The 26,841-nt window shown below is 40.4% G+C and overlaps 2 protein-coding genes across 3 annotated transcripts in view; one reads left to right on the top strand and one right to left on the bottom strand.

The window, feature by feature from the left end:
• Window positions 1–24,988, bottom strand: part of tmem132e (transmembrane protein 132E) — a 270,213-nt gene extending 245,225 nt beyond the window's left edge. Inside the window, exons 1-3 of the mRNA XM_077504355.1 lie at window positions 24,629–24,988; window positions 14,935–15,096; window positions 9,179–9,403 (exon numbers count right to left, since the gene is read on the bottom strand). Coding sequence (XP_077360481.1) covers window positions 9,179–9,245 — 67 coding nt within the window. The 5' untranslated portion in view covers window positions 9,246–9,403; window positions 14,935–15,096; window positions 24,629–24,988. The remainder of the gene's footprint in view (window positions 1–9,178; window positions 9,404–14,934; window positions 15,097–24,628) is intronic.
• Window positions 15,883–26,674, top strand: dtx2 (deltex 2, E3 ubiquitin ligase). Of its 2 annotated transcripts, XM_077504357.1 has the most exons (9): window positions 15,883–16,483; window positions 17,852–18,542; window positions 20,284–20,342; window positions 20,947–21,177; window positions 22,390–22,457; window positions 22,542–22,730; window positions 23,466–23,627; window positions 23,725–23,814; window positions 25,912–26,674. In XM_077504357.1, exons 1-9 carry the CDS (start codon window positions 16,162–16,164, stop codon window positions 26,149–26,151), a joined length of 2,052 nt encoding a protein of 683 aa, XP_077360483.1. In that variant the 5' UTR covers window positions 15,883–16,161; the 3' UTR covers window positions 26,152–26,674. The 2 variants fall into 2 exon arrangements, with proteins under 2 accessions (XP_077360483.1, XP_077360484.1); XM_077504358.1 differs by lacking the exon at window positions 20,947–21,177.
• The last annotated feature ends 167 nt before the right edge of the window (window positions 26,675–26,841 follow it).

The following is a 26,841-nucleotide window of genomic DNA, read 5'->3' as shown; positions in this document are numbered from 1 at the left end:
TATGGAGTAACTGTCTCCTGTTAGTATAGAGCCTCCTCTTTCTTTTGGTCGGTCCAGTGTTTATTTCATCATAAGACAAAAATGCTCCAAAATGGCTGCCATTTTGGGGAACTTTTTACTTTCCTAAATGTAAGTGCAGTGTGAAAGATTAGTAATTTTACTTTTGTGGAACAAACTCTATGCCTCATTTTTGATGAATGCTACTATGCTAATTAATGTCTTAACATCACACTCGGAGAGCTAAGGATTTTCTGAACCACTGCCTTTGAGCGTTTAACTTCAAAGAAAAATCCTGCCTTTTCTTTCCCCCTTGACCGTTCGCCTCCTCACAAAGGAGCGAAGGTCAAGCGCGGCGTAGCTTTTACGCAGCCGATATGGATGAAAGCGCCCTCGCGATGCAGCGCTATCCGTCGCTAATTACTTTCACGACGACGTTTGTGTTGTTTGGTCCCCAACGACAAAAAAATAAAAAATAAAAAATACAATAAAAATAAAAAATAAAATAAAAAAAGAGGTTAAAGCACAACACGTTTAAAATGAACACCTCTGAGCGTAGCACCAATTTTGTAAATGGATATTTAATTTTAGCTTGAGACGCTTGCCGATTGAGATGCTTTGAGGTTTGCAGTGTTCTACTGCGGCCTGCCTCATTATGCGAAAAATACTTTACATCCGCCCACCCGCTTAAGGCTGGCTTTAGGCATTTAATTTACTGATGTTTTTTATTCTTTGGCGGTGGTGGTGGGTAGTAGCCTGCAAGCCAGTAAAGAATAAAATACATTTCAAAGTATATGCTAAGTCTTTATTTGCTATTAAATATTGTTCAGATACATCAGTCGCCCATTTAAAGGAAACGTGTGTCGTTTGTTTTTGTTGCTGATTTTTTTCAAACCTTTTCATTAAAATACCGCATGCTGAAATTAGTCCGTTTTGAGGGGGTGGTTTAATCACATGCCTTTTCTGTCATTGTCATGACAACTAGGGTATGGATGACTTTAATCCAGCTCACTGAGCATTTACAGTACATTGTCAAGAAGACTAATATTGTTTGCATTAACACAGACTTTTTTTTTTTCTTGAACTTGGTTAATTAAAATGTATTTACCTACTAATTTTTGTTTCTTTGATATGTTTTTACCACATTAAATAATTGGTTAAATAATTTGGAGTAAATGAGAAAAAAAAATGTGTTAACTGAACAATTTTACTTGCATGTATTAAAAAATGTCAATAACATAATTACCTATTGTAAATTTATCGTAACTAAAAATGTAAAACATTTATTAGAAAATTAAGCAAATTGAAATAAATAATGTAAATAATTTTACATTTATTTTTAAATTCAGTAATTAGCTTATTTATCGTATGGAAAAATGTTTTAAATAACGTTTTGATATTGATTTAAATAAGATTTCATTAAATAGTGAGTTATTGAAAATAGCGCAATTCTTTAAAAAAAAAAAAAAAGTAAAATTATGAATGTTGATAAATGGTTTTCATTTAAAATAAATATATAAATTAAATAAATAAATGAATACATAAATAAATAATAATAATACATAAATATTAAATAAATAAAATTTAATAGGAGCAAACCAGTTAATTTTACATATAAATCGTTTAAAAAAATTACTGGTTAATTCGTTAATTAGTAATGTTATTAATGTATAATTCATAAGATTTTTTTTATTAATAATTGTGAATAGCAGTTTTTTTTTAAATGATTACAAATGTATTACTTTAAAATTCAAACATGAGAATATAAATATTATTTACATTTCATTACAAAAAGTTTGCGAAATGACACGCATGGCATGCACGTGGCGCATGCAGCGGACACGTCACCAAACCTAAATGCACTTAAACGCTTATGCTGAGATTTGGTCAGTCGTACATTTTTTTTTTTTTTTTTTTTTTTTTGTGTGTATGTGTGCGTGCGTTTGCGTGCGTGCGTTTGCGTGCGTTTGCGTGCGTGCAAATACGTATAAATTTATACTCATTCATTCACCTAAAACCTTATAAATATCCCATTACCCTTCGCCTTAACCAGGTACTTCAGAATCTTGCCAGAGTCGTGAGGTTTAAATGGTCAGGAGACCAGAGAAAAGGTCAGAAAAAAAAAAGAAATAAAGAGAAAAGAAAGGTAAATCAAAGTGAAATCCAGCACCGACCAAACACTTCCTGCCTTCCCCATGATTACAAAATCAAAGTCTTATGCCAACCCCGGAAGCCTCTAAATTCCAGCAAATTTTGCGAGATCTCAAGAGCCCAGAGGAAAAACTAAAGAGAGGAAGGAGGGAAGGATCGATGAGGCAGAGTGAGATCCATAGAAGCCAGTACATCCAATCCATCAAAGTGAAGTCCAGCACCAACAAGACCCCTCCTGCGTGGTTACAAAACCAGAGTCTTATGCCAACCCCAGAAACCTCATACTTCTAATAAATTAAGATCTCAAGTGACCAGAGGAAAAACTAAAGAGAGGAAGGAGGGAAGGATAGATAGAGCAAAGTGAGAACCACAGACACCAGCACCAACTGATTCAAGGGGCTGTGGGAGGGAGAGGCTATTTCTGTTGAGTTTCAGTAGATGCTGGTGCGACGGATCTGGCACTTAAACGCTTATGCTGAGATTTGGTCAGTCGTACATTTTGGACAATCGAAGAAGATTTTTTTTTTCCCCGTCACGGAATACAGCCCATCATTATCATATGCGACAACCTCGCCAAAATAAACCTCTTGTTCTTGTGATGCCGCACAGGATTTCTGACATGTTTGTTGTCATTACCTGTCACTTCTGTGTGTTCCCGCTGGCAAAGCATGAGTTCTTGTTTTTTTAAATATATATTTAGCTCGCAAGCTATAGCTTCAGGGGAAAAGATTTTTTTTTTCCCTGTGACATTTGCTAGCGGCATCAGATAATTTTACATCTCGTACCGGAGTTCAGCGTGACATTTGTCCACTATCTTTTTCTTAATTTTCAGTGACAAGGCTCATGACTGCAATTTGTGTCGTCTTAATCTGAATGGCAAAGCTACCAGCTACTGGAAAACAGGTTGTTTAGTGTTGCGCTCCCGTTCAGTTGTGAGTCAAATTGACCAATTTTCAAGATTAGTGTAATCAGTTTGCCCCATTTAAATGAACTGAAATGCTGTTAATATAATATAGACACCAAAAATAGAAATTAACTGTTATTTGTTAAGTTTTGTTTTTTTTATATACAGAAAAAAAAGCCCTCTTATAAGTTCATTCATGAGCTGAAGTGCCTTCAAGAGGTGTTGCCTATTGATTGACAACAGGAGTATGAGCATCTACTCCATGCTCTTTGTGAGCGATTTCATTTTTATATCCCACTATTGTCCTATTGAAAAAAAGACAAAGTGTATAGTGATTTATTTTTATTTTTTTTTTAACTTATCTGACAGTCGCTCACAAAACCATGATATAAATTGAACAGGAAGTTAGCCATTTTGGTTTTAAGCAGCCATTCTGGGGGATATTCCATATTTGTAAAGTTAATTTAAAAAAAAAATACATAAAATTTAAAAAAAAAAAAAAAAAAGAAAAGAAAAAAAAAAAGCCCAGCATTCTGGGTGAAATTGGCTGGATGTACAAAAAAAAAAGTCTCAAGGAACCCCGCCCTAAACAGGAAGCCATTTTAGTTTAAAACAGCCATTTTGGGGCAAAATTTTTTTTGGGGGGGGGCATTAAATCAGCCCCCAAACACCAGTTTAGTCAATCAATGTGAAACTGGGAGGACATGTCTATCATTACCAACAGTATTCAAGAAAAAGTGTCAAGGACCAATGCCCAAAAAGGAACAGGCAGTTAGCGCAAGATGGCCGCTTCACAACGTAATGGCTAACGCCAAACCAATACTTAAACTCCTACTAAGGAATTTAAATTCTTAATTCCAAAAGAGCCTCAACAGGCAGCCGCGATTCCAGACAACTAAATTGCAAGGCTGCTCGTGTGCGTTCCCAACGTCTTCATGGACAAAATGTCAAGCGGCGTCGGCTCTGTTCAAATTTGTATTCCGCCCGGGACGCTTGGAGAAATTAAAAAGGGGGCCACCTTCAGTTTAACCTTTTCCACACGTGTGCCAGGAGTGATAACTTATTTAATGCGCTGATGTATGGGACATGCCGCGACACGGGAACGGCACAATTAGACATACGGCCATTCAATCGGTGACACAACCCAGGGAAAAAAGAAAAAAAAAAAGGGATGAAGATGACAATTGTCCTTGAAAGGGCCACCCGTCTGAAAGAAAGGACTGATTGCACAATCGTGCCTATCAAAACAAAGCGTCAACATCAACTTGAGCAAAGAAGAACAAACTGCTTGTTCAGAATAAGTGGTCATGTGTCATGAGACATGGTTTGGATAAGAGTTATACTAAGCTAATTTAAGAAATGTTACTCAATTCACAATGTTAGCAAAGCTACAAGAATTTGATTGATAGCATAGCAGTTGAGCCAACGTTAGCTAGCTCTAAACGTAACGTGACGTAATGATTTATTTTTTCTCCGTGCAAGTAATAACTTAATAAAAGAGGAAAGGATTTTGTGTGTGGAGAGTTTTTGTCATGTAATCAAAAATGGTAAGGTATCAACGCCAACTCGAGGGAGCGCTAATTAGCTTGCGAGAGGAAAGGCAGGACAGCCTTGGTGCATATAATGTTTTGTATCTGCTCGTAAGGTATCAGTACAACAAAAACGTCAAACCAACGTAAGCTGTAGACTGAAGAGTCTAAGAACCACAACGCATGCTTTATTTACTGGGCCTCATCACAGATCTTGAGAGGTTGAACTTAGTGTGCAGGCTATATTCAAGCCGCTAAATTGACTATATTAACGCATCACCTTGGGGCCAAAACATGACATACTCTTGCACGATTCTTCAAAATGGGCTCAATTGACTTGTGGCCAGAAAAAAATGTCATCCTTTCAATGCTCCCCGTAGCATTGGCTTGGATGTCTCGCCGAGCACACTTAATCTAAGTTGTTAACAAAAGCGTCTTTTCAATGCTGATGAAAATCAAGCACGATTTCATGTCTGGCTCAGTCGTGCAGCAGACATGAGGGACTTGTCGGTCCTGATGACCGTCACCCTAAAAGTCCCTCAGTAGCGCACCCTGGTGGGGAGAAAAGTAGCTCCTGAAAACAGACTTCCCAAAATTGTGGTCCATCAGGATTGCGTGGAATATACAGTAAACATCTAGCACTGAAGTTACAAAGTCATCTCTTGCAACCTTTTCATGCAGGAAATCAAAGACTCATTTTACATATTTTTTTAAATTATTGAATCAATTCTCAAACATTCCCAATTTCCCATACAAAATTTCCATCTTTGAAAGTTCCTGTGGTTTTTCCAACCCAATTTGTATTATCCACCTTTATCGACCGTTCTTACGCCGTAAATTAGCACTTGTGCGCAACAAGCTTTGAGGCGGAAGAAACTCGGGAGGCACTCGAGCCAAAACCTTGACTGCGATTGTTCCTGACAGCGGCGGCGCGGTTGTCCAGAAAGGTGGCGCTAACGACACTGACCACGATGGCCTGATCAGCGTGTGTGTGTGTGTGTGTGTGTGTATGTGTGTGTGTTAGTGTGTAGGCAGCAAGACAGGCTGTTGAGGATAGTGTTTTGTTTTTTTTGTGCGCACGTAGGCGTTTCTTTGTGCGGTAATGAAATTGAGGCAAGAAAATGAGTAAGACAGAGAGGCGATTGTGAAGCCATGCCTGAATGGGAGCACACTGCGCAGCCGATACACTAAGCGCAAACTGCATTATGCAGCCAATTATACGGGGAGAGGCGACAAGGCAGAGGAGCCGCGGAGGCTCAGGTGCTAAAACTGCGGTCGTGCCGCCGGTAGGGTTCCCTCCCGGCCCTCAAGAAAATTAACTTTAAAAAAAATAAAATTAAAATAAAAAAAGCTGTAATGTGCATGCCAGGTTGTTAGTTGGCGACGTGACATAAAGAAACACTGCAAACAGGTGTTAGATTTCTTTCAATCAAAATGGTTTCTTTTGTAACAAAGTACGTCTGACGTGGTTGCCTCAAGCCATTCGTCAAACTAGGGGAAATGTATTGTAAAATTGACATGAAACGTGAATTTAAACACCAAAATGTTGAACCAAACCTCAAGATATGTCTGCTAGCTTAATGCTAACGTAAAATGTGAAAGGACATACATTAGCCAATGAAAATTAGCAGAGATGTATTCATTAATCTTCAACTGCAATCGCTGTGCCAGTGTGCAGTCTTAGTAACCAAAGTCACATCCCTGCACCTAACTCCAAGTCAACAGGGTTTATTTACCAGGGCATCATGTCTCGCTGCTGGAGCCAAAGTCCAGTTCCTGTGCCAGTGTCTAGGTGTCCAATCTTAGTATCCAAGTCAAAATCATATCCCTGTGCCTGATTACAAGTCAACAGGGTTTACCAAGGATCATGTCTTTCTGCTGGAGTCAAACTCCAGTCCCTGTGCCAGAGTCCAGGTGTACAGTCTTACCCCGGGTTTTCACTGGATGCGGTTGCGGTGCGGTTGCGGTGCGGTCCGGCGACGCAAGCAATTAGATTCCATTCATTCGAATGGTGCAGTTTACACCGCTTGCGGGTGCGTTGCGTGTCGACAGCTATAGGCTATCCTTGCGGAAGGCTTGCGGCACGCCGCAGGCCTTCCGCAAGGATAGCCTATTTTCTATTTTTGCCGGACGCCGCAGCGGTAGGCCTCCGGCAAATGGCAAGCTAGCACAAAACACATCGAGCGGGACAGGAAGACCGAGGCAGTTTCAAAATAAATTTCCGGTTAGCTTTCAGAATAAAACACTCGCCAGCTCCTATTTCGCAAGTTTTTCAGCAAAACGTGACGTGGGCGTCGCCGGGCCATGTGCTCATTCACGGTTTAGACACCAGCGAACATGGACGAGGAGAGGTTTATATTGGAGGTGGAAAACCACAAAATAATATATGACACGGCACATCCTTTTTATAAGGACTGTAATGTATTGTGAGTTTGATGTTCGCGATTGCTTGTTGTGCCCGTCTCGCTTGCCGTACTGAGCGGCAGCCGGACGCGGAAGACAGAAATAAAGAGTGGACCCGCACTGACCCGACTCTCGTTATTAATATACTTTACAAGGACAACCAAAAAAAGGATGCTGCATGTTATCTCATAGCAGAAGAAGAAGAAAATGTTAAATCAAAAGAAGTCCACCTCTCGTTGTGAAATGCCACATGATCGCGCGCGCGCGCGCGCGCGGTCCCGCGAGACACGTTGGGAAGTGGGCGGCGACGGAGCTGCCGGACCGCAGCTGTGCGGAGCCGGTGTGGATTGACAAAAAAATTGACCCGTCCGGAGCACGCAGTCAAGACGCACCGCACCGCAACCGCACCGCAACAGCATCCAGTGAAAACCCGGGGTTAGTATCAAGTTAAAGTCACATCTCTGTGGCTGACTCAAAGTCAACAGGGTTTACAAAGGATCATGTCTCTCCCATCACTCTGCCAGAGTCCAGGTATACAGTCACTGTACCCGAGCCAGTTCACTGTACAGAGTCAAAGACACACAAATTTAAGCCTACAGCTCTGCGTCTGGGTCCAAGTCTTGAGTTTTTATCAAGGAACCGTGTCTTTCTGCTGGGAGGCCCAATTATCCCGTCTCTGTACCTCAGTCAACGTCCCATCCTTGTACCTTGTACACACGTGTCCGAGATGCTGCTCTACGATTTGTTCAAACCTTTGACATGTTTTAGCATTTTAGGAAATTACTCTCATATATGGCCATTTGATTTCTTCTATTATGAACATTGCTTTACAATGCACTGTTATTTAGAGACAAGACATCTTAATTAAATAGACAATGTGTCAATGTAGCTACTTAGCTTATTCATAGGTTTATTTTAACAGGAACTTTGATGCTAAAGCATTAAACTAGATCCCCTCTGTTCAACAAAATAATATATTCTTGACACCTATACCAATTTAACCTTGCTCTCTCAAAATGAATTCTCACGGTATTTGTGAGTTCACAAACTCCGGAGAATACATCTTGTACCGTTCCCACAGATAACAGCCGTTCCCGAACCACTGTTGGTTCGGACCAATCACAGAGCGACATTGTGTTTGGGGGCAGGATATGCAACTGTGACGAAACCAGGAAGCCAGCGCCGACGCAGGGGCAAACAAACAAACCCAACCTGGACGAATGGACGCTTCAATTAATTCTGTTATCGCAGAATTACTCACCATTTCCTTGTTGAATGTTGAACAGCGAGAGGTGCTTCATGCATTTCTGGCTGGTAAGATGCTCATGCTTTTCTCCCCTTCGACAAGAACGAACACTAAATGTTCACCTGTGGCCGTGATTGGTTAAAACAAATGTGTTGTAGAATGTCGCATCGTCCAATCAGCTCGAATTATTGTACAGAATGTCCCGCCTTTTCACAACAAAATTACTGTGGAGAGGCTATTGGCAGGTTAATACCAATCTTGACATCTGTCAAAACCTATACCAGTCTTGACATGTCAACTGTATGTCTTACCTGTACCAATGTCGATTCCATTTCCATTCCTCATGACAAGACCAATCTTACCCATCTTGCTACCTTACCCACCATATACCTGCACCCCTTTTTTTAAAACATTGATACCTTTTACCTCGGCAAATCCTCATACACGATACCTTCATTCAAGACCTATTGTCCTTTCTTTCAACTAATGCCGAAAAGCCACACCGTTTGTTTTCTCTGCCCCAGCACGAGTAAGGATTTTTTTTTTTTTCCCCTCAATTGACACTGAAAGATCATCTTTGTGCATCCACCGGTGTATGTGGGACAGACTACAAGGATTATCTCTTGTATAAGAGGGTCCAAGACACGGTGAATAAATCAAAACATGGATCTTGTTACAATGATACAGTTGTGACATAACGCAGACCGTGTTTTTATTTGTTTGCCCGCTATATTTGCTTTGTGTCATTGAATAGTTTCCCCATATGATAAAAAAAAAAAGATGTTACAGCATATGCAATGTGTCCATATCCCAGAGTGACCAATCAGAGCAGCGGCAGCTACCTCTGCAGTTGCACAAATTTGGCACTATCACTCCTCTATGCAACACAATTGTGATCCCCACTGGAAGGAAGTGCAGGGGGGGGGGGGGGGGGGGGGGGCTACTCACCACATGAAAGCACCTCCAACACCATGAAGATGAGGAACGTCCGTGTGCAATCCCGTGCACCTGACATGGTAGAATTCCCAGCAGGTGGATGTTTTAATCCCAGAATGAGTTGATCTCTGCCAGATGAATAGATGGATGGATGGTTCCCTGACCGCGGGGCTTCACCAGCCGGAGCCCCGCCGATGCGCGTCCTCTCCCGGCCAAAAGAGAGCGTTCGCGCCTCCCCTGTGGAAGTTCCGAAGAGACACCCCAAAATTCATAAATCACGCAGAAAATGTCGTCTTCCACGCTGAAAATAGGTTTGGTGAAATTAAAGGGGTTGAAATTGTGGGGAAATGTGAGTAAAAATAGTTCCTTGAGGGTGAAGGAACACCCGGTGAATCCGCACCACCGTGGCCGACCTGTCACTCACACTTCCCGTGTTTCTTCCGAGGACGGACGCGGGACTGCAAGTGCATTTTGGGAGGAAAAGAAACCTGGCAGGTGGTCACGACCGACTTAGAGGCTCGCTCGGCTCTCCCGGTGTGGCTCGTTGTCCGGTGGGGTTAATTAAAAGAACCGAGTAAAGTCCGGCGAGTTTTTTTCTCCGTTTATTCCCGTTTTACTTTGGGGCTTTGGAGGCGAGCGGCGCGGAGCATCGTCGCGGTCACCGGAGTCCCACCAACTCTCCGCGGTTGTTTCATGGAACGAGCGCCGTCTTCTGAACTCATGGACACCCGGACTGGTGGTCGTCTGGCCGGGCTGTTTTAACGGAGAGGAGCCGGGGGTTCGCCGGTTCCGCCTCTTGAAGTGCGTTCAAAGTGAACGTGCTCACCTTACTGACAAGAACGCTGGTTTCGAGTCGTCAGGGCGGTCATTTTCTTATACGGCGGGCTTCCGTTTGCCGCTGTCAAAATAAAAGCATGGTCCGATATTGGGAAATAGGTTTCGAATTCGTCCCTCACCGAACGCCAGGAGGCAGAAATTTTGCTCAATGAAGCTCCTCAAATTAATTCAACCTAGTTCTTTAGCACTAAAATGCTACAAAACTGTCTAAATTATGCTTTTCTTGCTTTATAGCTGAATTCTAAGTTACAAGTTTTATAATTCATGCAATGATGTAAAAGTATGAATGTGACGTTATGGACTCTCACAGAGGAGAATAAATTGTAAAAACGTAAGACACTTAAGAGAACTCACGAGGCCCTAGTCAATAAAACAGTCATCAGAACCCGAGTCGATCAAAGCGTTTACTTTCCTGATGCCAAATAACTACTACAGTATGTGAATTCATAAAGACTATAGAAATAAAAAAATTTAAAAAAAAGTTGTCTATTTTTAAGAAGAAAAAAAGTAGAGAAATGTTTTGTTTTTTCCAAGAAAACAATATTTTGTCAAATACAAAGTACTAATATGAGAATAGATTTACAAGAGAAGTCATGTTTAAACAGGTACATTTAAATACTGTACAACTACTATAGTCTTGTAAAATTATCATTATTAAGCCACCTTTATCATTTAAAAAAAAAGTGACTATATTTCTGTATAACACCATTTGTTCTTAAAAACCAATCACGTGGGGATGTTAGATGCTTGTGGTTATGTCCCAATCATATCAGAGCTTTTAATTGAACCAAAGCTTAGGTAAAATTGAATAATTGGTTTATTTTAAGTTTGATTAGAGTGCTGGACCTTATTTCTAATAATGTACTTGATCATTATCTGAATAAATAAATAAATGTAATCATGAGCCAATTTTTTCTTATAATGGCATTAAACTGTTTATTTTCTAATGTTACCCATTTTTAAAACTCACACTGTGCCTTTAATGACCAATACTAGGCATTAATTTCGCTATTGATCAGCTAATACAGTAATCTAATAGAATTACACTATATTAATCCAAAATATTTGGGAAAGTCTTGAACTTTACTCACGTGAGTGCCACTGGTGAAAGGAAACTTTGAATCACTTTATTGCTATCATTTTATACCTTGTTCTGTTCCAGCTGCAACAATTGTGAAGGTGCTACAGTTGAGAGTTGTATTTCAAAACACTTGCTCTTGGTTAAGAGATATGCTCTTAATTTATAAACCGGAAGCGTAGTTTCCGGAATTGCCCATATTAGGCCCGGTGAACTTGCGGACTAACGCCTTATGAGACCCTCTACCATAAAAGAAAAAAAAAAAATTAATCTCGAGAGTGGTGCAGAAGAGCCAGCTACTCTGATTGTCCTTTATTGAATGAAGATGGTGAACGTTATTGATGAAAGGAGCATTGATGATTTCATGGAGCCATGCCACTAATGCGTTTATTAATGGACGCATTGCACTCCTGTATTACTAATGTTATTAGTTACTTTTTTCATTTTACTTTTTGATTTGGAGTCAAACGACTGCGATTAAAGAGGTTAACAGTCAGGCTAATGGCTATCCAGTTGTGATTTACAAGTGCAAAAATAAGTTAATTGCATCATAAAATGCCACTAAAACACGCAGGCTTAACTTTAACGATTGCCGGGTTGCCTTTGACATTTGAGAGTTGAAATTTCAACCAGAAATGTTCACAATGTTCCCAATCTTACATTTTTATTGTTTGAATTTCACAGGTCCAACCACAATTATTATTTTTATGCTTTGATAACAATGTCAACGTCTAAAATCTTCAATCGTTATAATTTTTAAAACCAATAAAGTAGGATTCGTACCTAATAAAGAAAAAAAATCAATTTGAGTCAATTTTTTCTTAACAAAAACAAAACAAAAAAAAACCTTGACTTTTACACACCCAATAAGGCAACAGTTACATTTTGTTTAAGGGGGAAAAAAAAAAAAAAAGATGAAAAAGAATTTTCAATAATATTTTTTTCTGATTTTTCAGACATGGTATGATTTTTTCAGATAAAAATGGAAAACTTGCAAATTTTGAAGATTTAAAAAAAAAAAAGGTTACATTTTTCAACGTGCAAAACAGTTTTCTTCATTAAAAAAAGGAATAAGCAATTTCACAGTCTAAAATAAATATCTAAATAAATAAATAATCGGAATCATATGGCCCCACGACTATGCAAATTTTTCAATGGGGATGAAACAATTGTTGATAACGTCGATAACATAACTAAAATCTAACATTTGTAAAAATAAATAATTAAATAAATAAAATCGGTATTCGGTCAACAAAGTAGCATGACTTTTTGCCAATTAATTTTTGTTTTCAATTTAAATTTTCTTAATTTGGAGATGTGTTTTATCTCATTAAAAAAAAAAAAAAAAAAAAAATGAAGTGAGAATTCCCCCGTGTTGTGCATGACAAGGACAATGAGCCAGGAGTAACGTCCCCATAACTCACTCGGCATTGTGACAAGGGCTGCATCATCACCCTGCTGCAGACAAACACACCCCATTGTTGTTATGATTATGAATATTACTTACACAACAACAACAACAAAAACTGAGCTGGGTGGGGATGACCTCACAGCAATGCCACTGGATATTTGCGAGTGTATAATGCAGTTGCACATTTTGATATAGAAAATGGCATTTTATATTTCATATCATTTTTAAGATACAGCCTGAAAGACTTCACTGCTTTGAGGCTCATTTTAAAACAATTTAATTGTGATTTAATTTAATTCAACTATAATTACTAAAGGATTAGTTTTATTTTTCATTTTTATTTATAAATGTAAGATTATTTTAGTGAACATCGACAAAGTTGTCTATTTAATAAAAATAAAATGAAATGACGTTTTAATTACAGGAATTAAAATGCTTGTAGCATCAGCGATGTGAGCTGACGAAACTTATTTCCATAACAACTCCACAGCAAAAAAAGGTTAACATAAACACAGCACCACACATATGACATACACATTTTATATTCAAAATAAGAGGACTAAAAATGTTTTAGGGAAAATATGCCATTAATTATTAAAAAAAATATATATATAATTTTAGGCTGAAACTGGCAAACTACGGTAATAGTGTCTCCTTAAAGCCTCCTCTTGATAGCATGAAGGGCAAATTGAACTCCGTGAAATGAAATTAACAGCTGCCGCGTCAGTGTGAGGTGTTAATGCATCTGTTTTTTTGGGTTTTTTTCTTCCCTTCTCCGTCTGATTTCCGACTCACCGGCATGTCGCGCTACCCACAAGTCACGCAATTAACATCGCGTTAAGTCGTTCGGATTTTTTAATCGTTCGCCGCATTCTCAGCGTGCCTCATCAAAAAAATTTTTATTTTTTTTTATTTTTTTTTTATTTTTAAAAGAACATAATGCAGACATCTGTCGTACATCATTTGTTTTTCATTTGAGCATGAAGGAATTAACAGGCAATTTAACACAGCTGCAAAGGGGTTGTGGGTAATTACCACTGCTACTAAATGCCTTACCTGTAATAGTCACTTGCTAATTCATCTCTGCGGTTAGAGCAGAACTAATCTCCTACATTTTCACTTAATAAGAGCCACACCTTAAATAGACACACCAGTTAAAAAATAAATAAAGTCCTAATTACTAGTTATAATAAATGCCTTGCCCTTATTAAATACCTGAGTGTGGGACTCTCCAGTGTAAAAAAATAAAAAATAAAATAAAAATACCAATCTTCTCAATTAGTCACCTCCATAAGTAAAGAAAAAGAATAAACTCTCACTCTAAAAGTCACTTGGGACTAGTATCCACTGTTAGAGTCCCGAACTAATAATCTACACTTTCCCTTAAGTGTCGTGCCTTGACTCGAGACTTCAAGAGTTAAAAAAAAAAAAAAAAAAAAAAAAGATGGGTGGTATCACAATTATTAATATTTTTTCTATGTCTTGCACTAATAAAACAAACCCTGCTGTGCATCCAATTATTCATCTCCACTTAAAAAAAAATAAGTGCCACACCTCAAATACACACCCTGATTGAGTTCTGATTTATAAAAAACATCTGGTATTTCTGATAGTTGACCAAATAACTTCTTCAAATAGTGGCCATTTCTCTAATTCTCTCCTGCAGTTGAGTATAAACTATTTCTTTTGATTTATTATTGCTACAACTCAATAAGACAGCTTCATTTGGGTGGACAAATATAAAATATAAGCACCACACCTGAAATAGACACCATGCCTTCTTTGGAAAAACAGCGTAACAGATTTAAAAAGCACCGGACCTTAAATACACATCTCCTTGCTTCTCCTCAAGAAAAAGAAACAAAACAGGTGCGCTCACTTGGTGGCTCTCAATACGAGTAATAAATGCCTGACCCCCAATAGTTGCCTGAAGTTGAGTAAACAGTGCATTTCATCTGCTCTAATAAACACCATGACTCAATAAATCTTCTTCATTTGGACTAAAATAAGCACCAGACCTCAAATATACTTTTGTCAACACTGCGACACATTCTATACGTTAGCTCATCTGCGGTATTTTGCATTATTTGTTAGCATTAAGCTAAATTGACTAACACAAAATGCTTGTTTACAATACACAAAGTGTAAATTTAATGTTAAGTATAACAATAAGTTTTACCTGCAAGGTGCAAAAAACAGCTTGGACTCTTTTTTGAAAGAATAGTTTTGTTTTACCAACTGCCAAACTGCTAAAATATTGAAAAACTCAAGTCGGGTCATTCGTATCTCAAGGCACCATTGCATTCAAAAGCCTTTCAGTATGCAGACGACTTAATAAAAAAATGAATAAAAATGCTCCACAAACGTGGCAACAGGTGCTTTTGTGCTGATAAGCACTAATGAAAGGTGTTCTGCCGCCATGTTAACAGGCGCCTATTTTACCTGCTCCTTTGATCCGGCGTCTTTCCGCAGTTGTTCATCTTGCAGCACCTGTGCGCCCCCGCTCAATGCGCCGCTCTGTAACACGCCACAAAGAATCTCCCAGCCGGTGCAGGTGTGCTTGTCGGACATCCCACCTGCAGACACTGCTCACATTCTTGACCCCTGTTGGACCCGAAAACACCATTACTCACATCATTACAGAGAACGCCAGCGTATTTGCGGGTCGGCTTTCGCAAATTCACCTTTTGTAAAAATAAATAATTAATTATTTTAAAAAGGGGGAACCCTATTATTTGCTATTCACTGAAAAGCATTACTCTAGCACCATTATCTTGTGGCATTGTTTTAATATTAAACAAAAAGTGCTTGCCACCAGATGGTGCTGAAGTACGACATGGCTTTGGTCTGAACACAAAAATAGCAAAAATAAATAAATCGCAAATAGATGAACTTGTTAAAGCCGAATCGTTAAATAACATTTTCAACATTTATTTACTATTACGATCTCGCGGTATTGTTATGTATGTTATTCTATTATTGTTCATATTTTTACAGAATATCGATGATAGATTTGCTCTCATTTCCAGCAAGCAGTTCCCCTCTCAGGCCAACAGTTGTGTCATCCCTACAAATCGCCAGCCGAGGGCAGCAGCGAGGCTGATATCAAGCCAAACTGGCCCTGGACAATGGCGATGTTTGTCACCAGAGAAGAAGAGAATGATGCCTTCGCTTACAGTTGGAAATATTACGACTTTACCTTGTTTGTGAATAAAACATGTAATTAAAAAATGTTTATGATCTTTAAATCCCAAATGAATCGTGTTAATTTTGTATGTGACTCTTTCAGTTTTTAAAACGTACCGATGTAAATACTCAAAACATTAAACAGCTTTCCAGTTGTAGCGTTTAAAAGAAAACTTTATTTTGCGATATTTTTTGAAGGCCGCATTGAGACGAAACGAAGGCACCCTGGCAACGCCGTCACCAAAAAAACAAAAAACAAAAAAAACACTAACGTTTCGCGTTTTTGCCCTCTATGCGCGACTCGCATTTTTTGGTCAAATATCTATTTTAATATACTACCAAATGACCAAAGGTTGTGTTAGGTGCCACAAATGAGATTTTAACGCGTTCGTCATGGTGTTTTTCAACGAGCCTAGCTAGCCTAGCCTTTCTTCGTGGACTTACATTAGCTTCGAGCTAAAGCGAAAGCGTCGCTGATTGATTATGGCGATTGTGTCCGGCTCCTGCACGCGGGTCAACGGCTCCCGCAGCGGGCCCTCTGCGGCGGCAATGGCGGCCCCGGTCCCGTCCCCGTCGTCCGGCCAGTCGCAGCCCATGATTGCCGTGTGGGAATGGCAGGACGACCATGGCCACTGGCGGCCGTACAGCGGCCAGGTGAGCGCCTACATCGAGCGCTGCCTGTCGCCGCGGGGCCACCGCGGCGGCGCACCCGGCGCCACCACCATCTGCCTGGGACAGTCGGACTCCGGCCTGTCGCCCTATCTCATCGACGTGGCCACCCTGAAGCAGTTCAGACAGGACACTGGTGAGTGATTGAAACATGTTCAAGTGTCGTTACTTTGGGCTACATTTTTAAAGGCCCTGCTAAGTAGCTTAGCATGTTAGCATTGATAACGGACACGTTTGTTGTCATCGGAATGTTGACAGCTGCTGCGCATGACGAGCCGGACAAACCAGGCAAAAGTGATATTTGTGTATTTGTTTGATAAGATGTTCGTTCTTGTGGTCGAGATGTGATTATGAAGTTTGTTGACACGTAACCGTCTACAGTTGGACAGCTTTCGTAAAAAAAAAAAAAAAAATCTTTAACGTACACCTGAAGGGTATGGGGAAACTACGGTGGCCCAATTTCACTTAGAAAAAAACGCGATATGCAAAGTAAACATTGCATTGTTCAACATAAATTATATTCAAGTATGATGTTGAGTAGTACGTTCACAGAGGAGTTTAATTTGTTTCGTATGCTCAGTTACGCTATTTTACTTTATCATATCAGCATTCCCTATTATATTAGAGAATTTAACGATATCCAAACATCACAATACAATACAATAATTATCACGATATGTGGGGAGTTTGGCGATATTAATAAAATGTCACCATATCGTAAAAATAAATAAGCTCATACTAAAACAATATTAAAACTGGTGTCTTCTTCATAGTGAGTGCTTCAGTGTATTTTAAAAAAAAATACAAATGTCTTCTTAACAGATTCCACTTTGTCAACAAGTTTCTTTCTTCTCAACTTTATTTATATAGAGCTTTCAAACAGCCTGAGCTGTCACAAAGCGCTTTACAGGAACACAAAAAACAAACAACTTAAAACATTAACACCAATACAATACAATCACAACAAATCAACATTCTTCCATCCCTACTAACGCTTTGCTGTTTCAAGCAGTTTTTAGATGAAACAGGACAGAACCAGTCTCCTTTCTTAAACACTATTGTCTTGCAACATGTCAGTTACATAGTCAACATTTTTTTGTGTAACATAAAAAAATTAAATAAAGAAAATTACTTAAATATTAAATCAGTATTAATATAAGTTTTAAAATGTTAAAATTGAAGATATAATGTGCATTTTTTATACAAACATATGCAACACTGAGTCAGTTACTGGACAGATAAATGTCTTACACAAGTAAAAGTAAGCTCATGAGTCTTCTTCGTCTGAAGACTGCCTTCCAATTCCCCGACACTCATATGAGGCACTCCCCCTAGTGGCCTGCCAAGTAATTGCTCAATAAGTCGCGTAGGCGTATCGATAATCTATCAGGAGACGAAGTATCACGATTGATCGTGATATGGATATATCGTCACACTCCTAATTGGGGGCGTGGCATTAAGGCTGGTTGGTTGACGTTTTAATGAGGTTTGTTGTTTTTCTCAGGGAAGACGCGGTCGGTGCGCCGCTCCCTGTTCGCCCAGTCGTCGGGCTTGGGCAGCGGCGTGTACTGGGAGTGGGCCAACGACGAGGGCGGCTGGACGCCGTACGAGACGCGCACGTCCATCCTCCTGGAGCACAGCTACCAGGCCCGGCAGGGCACGGCCGACCTGGGCCCGCACGGGTTCAACTACATCGTGGACCTCACCTCCCTGGTCCAAGTCAACAAGTCGTCGGGCTTCAGGCGACAGGTGCGCCGCCAGTGCAACCTGCCCTACCCGCTGGCCTCCTTCGGACCGCCGGCCATCCCCTCGGGGCCCTCGGCGCTCCCCGCCGCCCCACCACCGCCGCCACCGCCGTCCTCCTCCTCCTCCTCCTCTGGGGGCCCGGCCTGCTCCTGCCAGCAGTGTCTTAGCCACGGGGCCACGGGGCCCATGCCCAGCCGATCCCGCCACTCGTTCTCGTCGGGCAGCCTGAACCGGCCCAACCTGCAGGTGACGGGCAGGGCGGCGGCGGCAGCGGCGGCGGCGGCGGCAGCAGCGGCGGCAGCGCACCCGACCTCCGTATACTCGCCGTACCCGCGCAGGCCCCTCTCTGTCGGGGGGATGTCCTGGGGCACCCCCTGGCCTCCGCCGCCTTCTGCTAGCCAGTTAGCTGCGCCCCTTCTGAGCAGCTCGTCGACTGCCAACGGTCTCAGGTTGGTATCGAGTCTGTTTTGCCGATGGGGAAATTGATTTGAGACACGTGTTGATTTGTCCCATGTGGATGATGAAGCATCTGACAACTCATTTATTAGGTTAGACTCTATTGGAGTAAATAGTCGTCCTTGACTTAGTAGGCCTGAACAATTAATTAGAAATATTAGAATGTAATTTTCAAAATTGTAAAGGCTGCAATTTTATTCTTAAGTATCAAGGACATGATAAAAGTCCACAAACACAAGATTCCAAATTTTGCGGAGGCAGTAACTGGTTAAATGATTTAGTTTAACTCATTTGCTCCCAAAAACGTATAAATACGTTCTATTTTAAACGTACTAACCTTCTGACTACCAGAAATTCAAATTTGTTCTCTGTAGTGGACCTTTTTAAACCTGAATATCTCACACCCAGCGCATACGATTGAATTAACTCATTTTGTGCTCTATAGAGGACATTCAGACCTTTCCACTGATACCAAATATGTAGGGGTGGGGCATCATAAAAGAAAATGGTTTCCCTCAGTGCAAGCACTTTTTAGGGAAGAGGAAAAGTGTACTGTATAACACTTTTTATTGAACAAATTTAGGCTTTAAATGTTAACATGTTTTCAATAAGACTCTTAAGAACACAAAGTATCGTTTGAATTATTTTAACTATTTGAGCCTAGCATTTAAGTTGTAAAAAATGTCCTCTGTAGTGCACACAGCTGAAAAATCTAAACTTTTTTTTTTTTTTTTCAAAAATTTCTTTTGCAGTATTCCAGTTACTTCACAAAGATTGGGGAATATCAAAATAAACATGATTGGACAATTTTGTTTTTTTCCTGGTAGTCAGGAGGATATGTGTCCCAAAGACATATTTACACGTTTGTTTTTTTTGTTTTTGTTTTAGTGCTAGAGCATACAGAAGGCTTTCATTCAGCCTCTTAATTGCAGAGAACAGGTGGGGAAAAAAATGGTAGTAATGACGAAAATCGCCAGCAGGTGGGAGCAGAGTATATTAGATCAACCCATGATTAAAACAAGCTGTTTCCCCACAATTCTAAGCAGATTTGTGAATAATGATGAAACGTAGCTATATTCTAATGCTATTGCTCACTGATGCAAAACGAAAAAAAGATATAAAAATATACTTTTGCTTCCTGATAAAAGAAGAGCCTCTAATCTTTCTTTTGGTAGGCTCCGTGTTTTTATAGCAATAGAACAATATTCTGTGGGCCTTGCAAAATCAGTCAAAATCCAGTAAAACAGCCGGGAAGCGAAGGGGGTTGCTTCAGTCAAAATGGCTGCCAGTCAAGGAGTTAATTGTTGACATGTAGTTTCCATGGCAATCGAACACGAGTGTTTTCTTTCTCCAGATAGCCTGGAGTCCAAACTGTCCAATTTACATTTCTGATTAAGCGTACTCTTTCGATATCAAATAATTGGATAGCCAATGAATATGTGGAATTGTCTTCTTTGTACTCGTGCACTTCCTGTTCCTCATGGGGCAGAAGCTGCTCTGCTTTAACGAGGAGTCATTAACATGCTCGTCACCGACACGCTCGTTCGGTCGGTCGCCTTCCTCACAAGAAAGACAAATTCCCTCCTCGGCATCAAGCTTTTATTGACACCTTTCCTGCTATTGTACCAAGTGATCAATTTTTTGTGATTTCACACTGCGGTGGAGATTGGGTCGAAAAAGAGCAGGAAGCACAAGTTTTACGTTTAATGACCAATGTTTTTCTTTTTCTCCCAGTGTTCCTTCCATCCCCGTTCAGCTCAACGGATCCACTAGCGTCAGCTCGGCCCTGGCAGGTAAAACCCTCAAAACGCTTCCTTTACTGGCTACACGGACTAGCTCCGCCCACTTTGCGTACTGCTTTTTCATTTTGAATTCTCGGGTGATTTATAATCTGGCTTTGATGGTTTATGTGCCTCTGTTCTCTCTCGGCTTTGGTCTTGCCAAGACCCTCTAGCGGCCATTTTAACAAACTTTTGTCATCAAGTCAGCGCAGGAAGAATTAAAATGATTTAAAAAAAAAAAAAAATTAGAAATGCATATATTATTTAAATTAAATTATTAGTGTATATTTCAGTAATCAAAAATGAACAAGAAAGAAATATTTAGTGTCTTTAAAAATATATGTACACATTTTAAAATTAAAAAAAAAAAAAAAGCGAAAACTTTTCTGGAAGTTATCCATGTAAAAATAATTTGCATTACGCATCATATTGTGACATTTAATCACCAATAAAAACTATTTTGGATGAGGAAGAACCGTCGCAGCTCTCGCATACATTTTTTTTATTTTTGAATTTGTTCCTTTCTGCTCCTGCACCTCACCTGCTTTTGCCCCGCCTTCGCCTTGACCCCCCCCCCCCCCCCCCCCCCCACCCCCCTGCCCCTCCCTCGCTCCAGGCATGGCCTCCATTTTGATGTCAGCGGTCGGACTGGGCGTGCACTTCACCACCGCCACTGCCCCCCTCCCGCCTCCGCCTCCTCCGCATCTGCCGCCCCAGCAATTCCCTCTCCCGCCGCCGCCGCCGCTCCCCGTCCAGTTCCCCCCCGCCAGCCGGGTCGCCAAGCCCCCCAGCGGTAGCAGCAGCAGCGGCGGTTCAGTTAAGAGAGCCAAGAGGCAACACAGGAGAGGTAGCTACCACGCCGAATGCCCACCCGCTCTCGCTTGGAGGAGCATCTCGTCGTCCTCGTGTTTCCCGTCCCCGCATTTTGTCTTGTGCTTCTGCTCCCCTGTCATCCATTTTCCAAACTTTCAAGTCCCGATTGTTGGGTATATTCGATGCCAGGTGGGTAAAAGTCAAACGTCTCAAAGGGTGCGTGAGAAAGAACGGCCAAAGTTTGGAAATCAGACGATCGACACCCACGTCACTCGCCAGACTAAGCTTCGCCTTACACGCTCGCAGTCACATAAGCTCTATTGCGTTGACGCCGTCCCACCTCAACAACATCATCATCATCATCAAGCCTAGCGTTCTATTCACGGCTTTCTCATTTCCCATCATTGAATGTCTTTTCCCTGCTAACTCGCTTTTGCTTGCTGGGCCAAAACGTCGTTTTGGGGGGTGGAGGTTATTATAGTTTTGGAATTTTTCATTTTAGTTAGTTTTGAGTTTTGCTTTTTGAATTTAGTTAGTTTTTATTAGTTTTAAGGGTGGTTCTGTTTTGAAACACTTTGAAACGACCTTTTTATGCTTCTTAAAAAAAATAAAAAAATAAAACTTAAAATCAGCCCCAAAGGCTCATGCATTAAATTAATTACCAAAGACTAAAACGGACATTTTGCTAAAATTATAGTTTGTAAGTTTCGTAAACATAAAATGTAGTTTGTTTTTTGAAAGGGATTTTCGTTTTTATTTTTTTTTTCGTTGAATTGGTTTTTGAATTTCAGTTGTAGTTTTTTTGTTAGTTTTAGTTATAGTTAGATACTTGACTCATTGAGTAATGTTCAGCAGTAAAGTTATATGGTAACTTAATTATTTTTCATGCACATTTAATACCATTAAAAAATATTTTTTTCTACTTGCTGTCGACTGATGACATCACCCGTGCTGAGGAAGTAGGAAACAGCCAATCATGGCTCCTTACTTCCTCAGCACGGGTGATGTCATCATCAGTCAACAGTAAGAGGGGGAAAAAAATAAAAAAAATAAAAAAAGTGTTTTAAGGTATTAATTGTATATGAAAAATAATGAAGTTATCAAATTCATTCTGGACAAAACATTACATTTTCACTGCTGAAAATTGATCAATGAGTCAAGTATCCCTTTTAACTAAAATAACCTTGGTTGGGGGTCAAGTTGCAAGATTGCAGGGACGATTCCATGTTGCCATGTTTTGTTTCAGCTTCCACTCCGAGAGCCGAGGAGGTGATCCGGCGCTACATGGAGGTGGTGCCTGGCGTCCCGGATGAGGTGCTACTCGCTCGCATATTTGCACATTTTTGTCAACGGTCCTTTTTTTTTTTTGGTCTGACACCTTTTTTGCTCACCCACCAGGACTGCATCATCTGCATGGATCAACTGTCCAACCCGTCCGGCTACGAGACGCAACAGCCGCCGCCGCAGCCGGCTACGGCGGAGGAAGGCGGCCAGGCCATCTTGCCGGACGCCGTGGGGAAGTTTGTCAAGTGCGGCCACACGCTGCATATGCTCTGCATGCTGGCCATGTACAACAATGGCACCAAGGTAACAATGGGCAAAAACGGACAGCATTGCTAAAGTGCTTCGTGAGTAAAATGAGCAACTTTTTATTCATTTTTATTAAACTTGGATAAATGTAAGAAATATAATTAAATATATATATTTTTTAATCATTTTAAAAAAGATGAATTGTGTCATTTAAATATTTGTTTTGATCGAAGACTAAACTATACTTTTATGGAAATATTTTAAGTCAAATTAAGCATAAAAATATCAATGAATAAATTTTGTTTTGATCAAATGTACTTTTTGAAATTATTTATAGATTTTAACTTCAGGAATCATTAGCATAATAGCATAACATTTTGATCGTCCTGTTACCAAATCAATGAAATAAAACGAAAATGAAATATGGGCGAGCTTAATTAAAAAAAATAATAAAAAAATCTGAGTGCTGAAAATTGTTTTAATGAGTCAAGTATTCCTTTAAGAATAGGAAAAATGAGTATAGTTTAACAAAAATGATTTAAAAAAAAAATCAAATTCATCAGAATAAATTATGCCATAGAAGATGAATATAGCGTTTTGGATGAATTAAGTATACAGAAAATAAAATAATTGAATTCATGAAAAAACACGTGTTAAATGGTGTGTATTTCCGTAACTCTTAAGTGGTTTACGTCTAATGAACATCCGATCGAATAGTCGCTCTCCTCTAATCAGTTTTACATTGATGAGTTTGAAAACGGACGGACACGGACGCGGCTTTTGTCTCCCCAGGACGGCAGCCTTCAGTGCCCTTCCTGTAAAACCATCTACGGCGAAAAGACGGGCACGCAGCCAAAAGGCAAGATGGAGATTTACAGCATCCCCCAAGCGCTGCCCGGACACTCGGACTGCGCCACCATCCAGATCATTTACAGCATCCCGCCCGGAATACAGGTGGGCCAGCACCCGTCGCCAAATACTTCCTGAGAAGAAGCGCAAAACCGCTGACCTGGGCTATTTTTTATTTTATTTTTTTGGTCTTGTCCTGCAGGGTCCCGAGCATCCCAACCCGGGACAGCCCTTCACATGCCGAGGATTCCCGCGCTTCTGCTTCTTGCCCGACAGCGACAAAGGCAGGAAGGTAATCGAGTGAAAAGCTCATTCAATAAGCCAAAAGCAACACACACATGGTGCAGTGAAATATTTTAAATTTCCGTGGGATGTAAAAATTGAATTTTTTTCCCTCAACTTCCAATGGGCAAATAATCACAATTATTTTGGTAATAATTGAAATCGCGATCAGGATGATCATTTATTGATGCACAATATGAAAAATTTCAAACGATAATTTTATTATTTTTAATATAGCCTTCATATAATCTGCCATTTGTGCATCCAGGAATGGAAAAACTGATGTTTTAGTAGCTCTGATTATGACAAACTAATGTCTCTTTCAAAATGTGTATTTATTTTCTATATGAAATGGCTAACAGATAATTACACCAAATAAAAAGTAAATTTTAAAACTAATACAGAACTACAACTGGTTTATCTGGAAAAACAAAACATTCATGTCTGTCTGCATTATGCGATAGGAATGCATTTATTCAACACCCCAAGTGCAATAGTGCATGGGGCTGAGGTAGGTGAACGGTTGGTAAAATTATATTCATTGACATTTGTCAACCTTAATTAAAAAAAAAAAATGAAATCAAGTAAACAGACATAAGCTGTTCACCTTAGCGTGTTGTGTTGTGGCTTGGTTACAGCCGACAGTAACTGGCATGAAATAGTTAACTCACTGCTTGGCTTGATCATTTCACAACGCTACAGTATTAATGCTTCGACTGAACTGGGTATAGTAGAGATTTCTCTGAAAATGTAAAAGTTAAAAATAAAATAACCTACGATAAGCATCCCTGAAAACCCCCACGCCGAACTGCGGTGAGACTTACGTGTAGTGTTAGTCCGTTCTTGTCAATCAAGCTGTGGCCACTTGGGAGGATGGAACGTGACTCCAAATGTGCTTTTAGCTTGTTAAAAAAATAAATAAATAAATAAAATCCAGGTCAACTACAAAAAACGGCTGCTGTCTAGCTCTAACTTTGGCGTAATGGGCTTTAGATTTGTTGTTGCTGGCTTGTTAGCGTAGCGCCGGCAGCCTAGCAAATTAGCTGCTGCAGCTGTACCTCATTAACGTTCGTTCAAAACAGCTTTGACATGATGACGGATTTCAGGTGACCAAAAGCCCCCCCCCTCTTAGAATCCTTGCTGAAAATGTTTTCATCTTCTGCTATGGAGAAAAACGACCACACTGGTGAGGAGGACATGTTGATTGCTACGTGCTAATTTAGACAGTAGTGTGGGGCGGGGCCAAGCTTCGGTTATGCCGGTGTTTTTTTGTTTTTTTTGTTTTTTTTTTGTTTTTTTTTAGACGGTTGGTCGACAAGAGCGAGAGGCGTGATAGATGATGTAATCAGTGCGACGTGGTCTATACATGACGTAAGCAGCGCGACTTGGTCTGTTGTAGGCTGCTCGCGTTGCAAACAGTGTACAGACTTTAATAAATATATCGGACCTTTTTATCAGCTAAAATATACATATCGGGCCGATCAAAAATGACGCCATATTTTCCCATATCGGTCGATATTTTATCGGTCTGATAAATATCATGCATCCCTAGTTTAAATGTAAAAATTAAGAAAAATAAAATTAGTTGAAAACACTTATTATGCAAGTTCCTTTAGGATTAAATACAATTTAAGTTATTTTAAATAAAAAAAAAAAAGGTGCAAATGTATAAATTCAAACAACTCAAAATTAGGATTAGAATCTTCTTTTGATTTTTTTAATGCTGATTTTTCAATTGTGGAGTGTAATAATTAAAATTGTAATTGAATTTTGATTAATTGCACAGCCCTAAAAATAGGTTTTTTTCTAGCAGATGGGTGAATTACATCATGAACCGGTCCCTTGCAGAAAAGAAGGTTGAGGCCCACTGCACTTTAACACAAAATATTAGCCACCAGGTGACACAGTTGCTCATTTTAAAATTATATTCCAGAAAAAATATTAACTCCAATAGTACCACTTGAAAATTTAAGTTCCCTTCTTAAAGCCTGGTCAAATAGTCTCCGAAAGGTTTGTTTACGTTTGTCGCCATCAACAGCCGAAAAAACGAATGACAACGTGCTAATTTGACCCCAACCCCCGCCCATCTCCTGCATTTTGTTTGAAGGTTCTGGAGCTGCTGAAGGTGGCGTGGATGCGCCGCCTTATCTTCACGGTGGGCACGTCCAGCACCACCGGCGAGCCCGACACGGTGGTGTGGAACGGCATCCACCACAAGACGGAGATGATGTCCAACCTATCGGGACACGGCTTCCCCGACCCCAACTACCTGGACAACGTCCTGTCGGAGCTGGCCTCTCAGGGCGTGACCGAGGACTGCCTCAAGGGCCCCGGGTGCAGCAGCTAAGTCACTAGCTGACTGACACACACCCAGCAACAACAAAAAAACAAACAAACAAAAAAAAAAAAGTTGAGATCCTCCTACTGGAATGGAAGCTATTTGAAACCGGACCGCGGTATAAACGGCACTGGAATCGGGGAGAAGAACCCGACAGTTTTTCCCGCCTTCGGGAGTTCTATCAGAGCCGTAGCAGAGGCTGGAAATGCGTAACGCTTGCGTGAAAGAATGTCCCGCCTTTTGGTACGGTTCCGACGCAAGCTACATTCCCCGTAAACCTTATTCTGGAAAATTGTTGTTTTTGTTCTTGTTTGTATATTCTTCGTTTCGAGCGTCATTCACATTGTCTCCACACCCTCTTTTCCTGTTCGCTTGCCGTGACGACGACCGGCACTTCGAATCTCGTAAAGCACTTTAGTTGTGACGGCGCAGAGAACTGCGAATAAAAAAAGATTAATTAAAATATAATAATAAAAATAGGGGGTGGGTGTTATGCAATTGAAAGCGTAGCAAAGCGACGCCACTACTTGGGGGGTGGGGCGGAGGGGGGGGGGGGGCTGGTGGGGGGGGGAATGCTTCAAATGAATTAACAAATCAGTAAAGACAGCTACTTTATAACACTCGTACTTTAGTTAGCGTTCTAATTGAGTCCTGCACCGTTTTCACCAACTCTCACCGACTGAATTGGGCGTCCGTTCA

This window comes from Festucalex cinctus, chromosome 18 (genome assembly GCF_051991245.1).
Source record: "Festucalex cinctus isolate MCC-2025b chromosome 18, RoL_Fcin_1.0, whole genome shotgun sequence".
In the NCBI taxonomy this organism is placed as follows: Eukaryota; Metazoa; Chordata; class Actinopteri; order Syngnathiformes; family Syngnathidae; genus Festucalex; species Festucalex cinctus.
The sequence above is the reverse complement of the archived record's forward strand: the minus strand, read 5'-3'. Positions and strand labels throughout refer to the sequence as shown.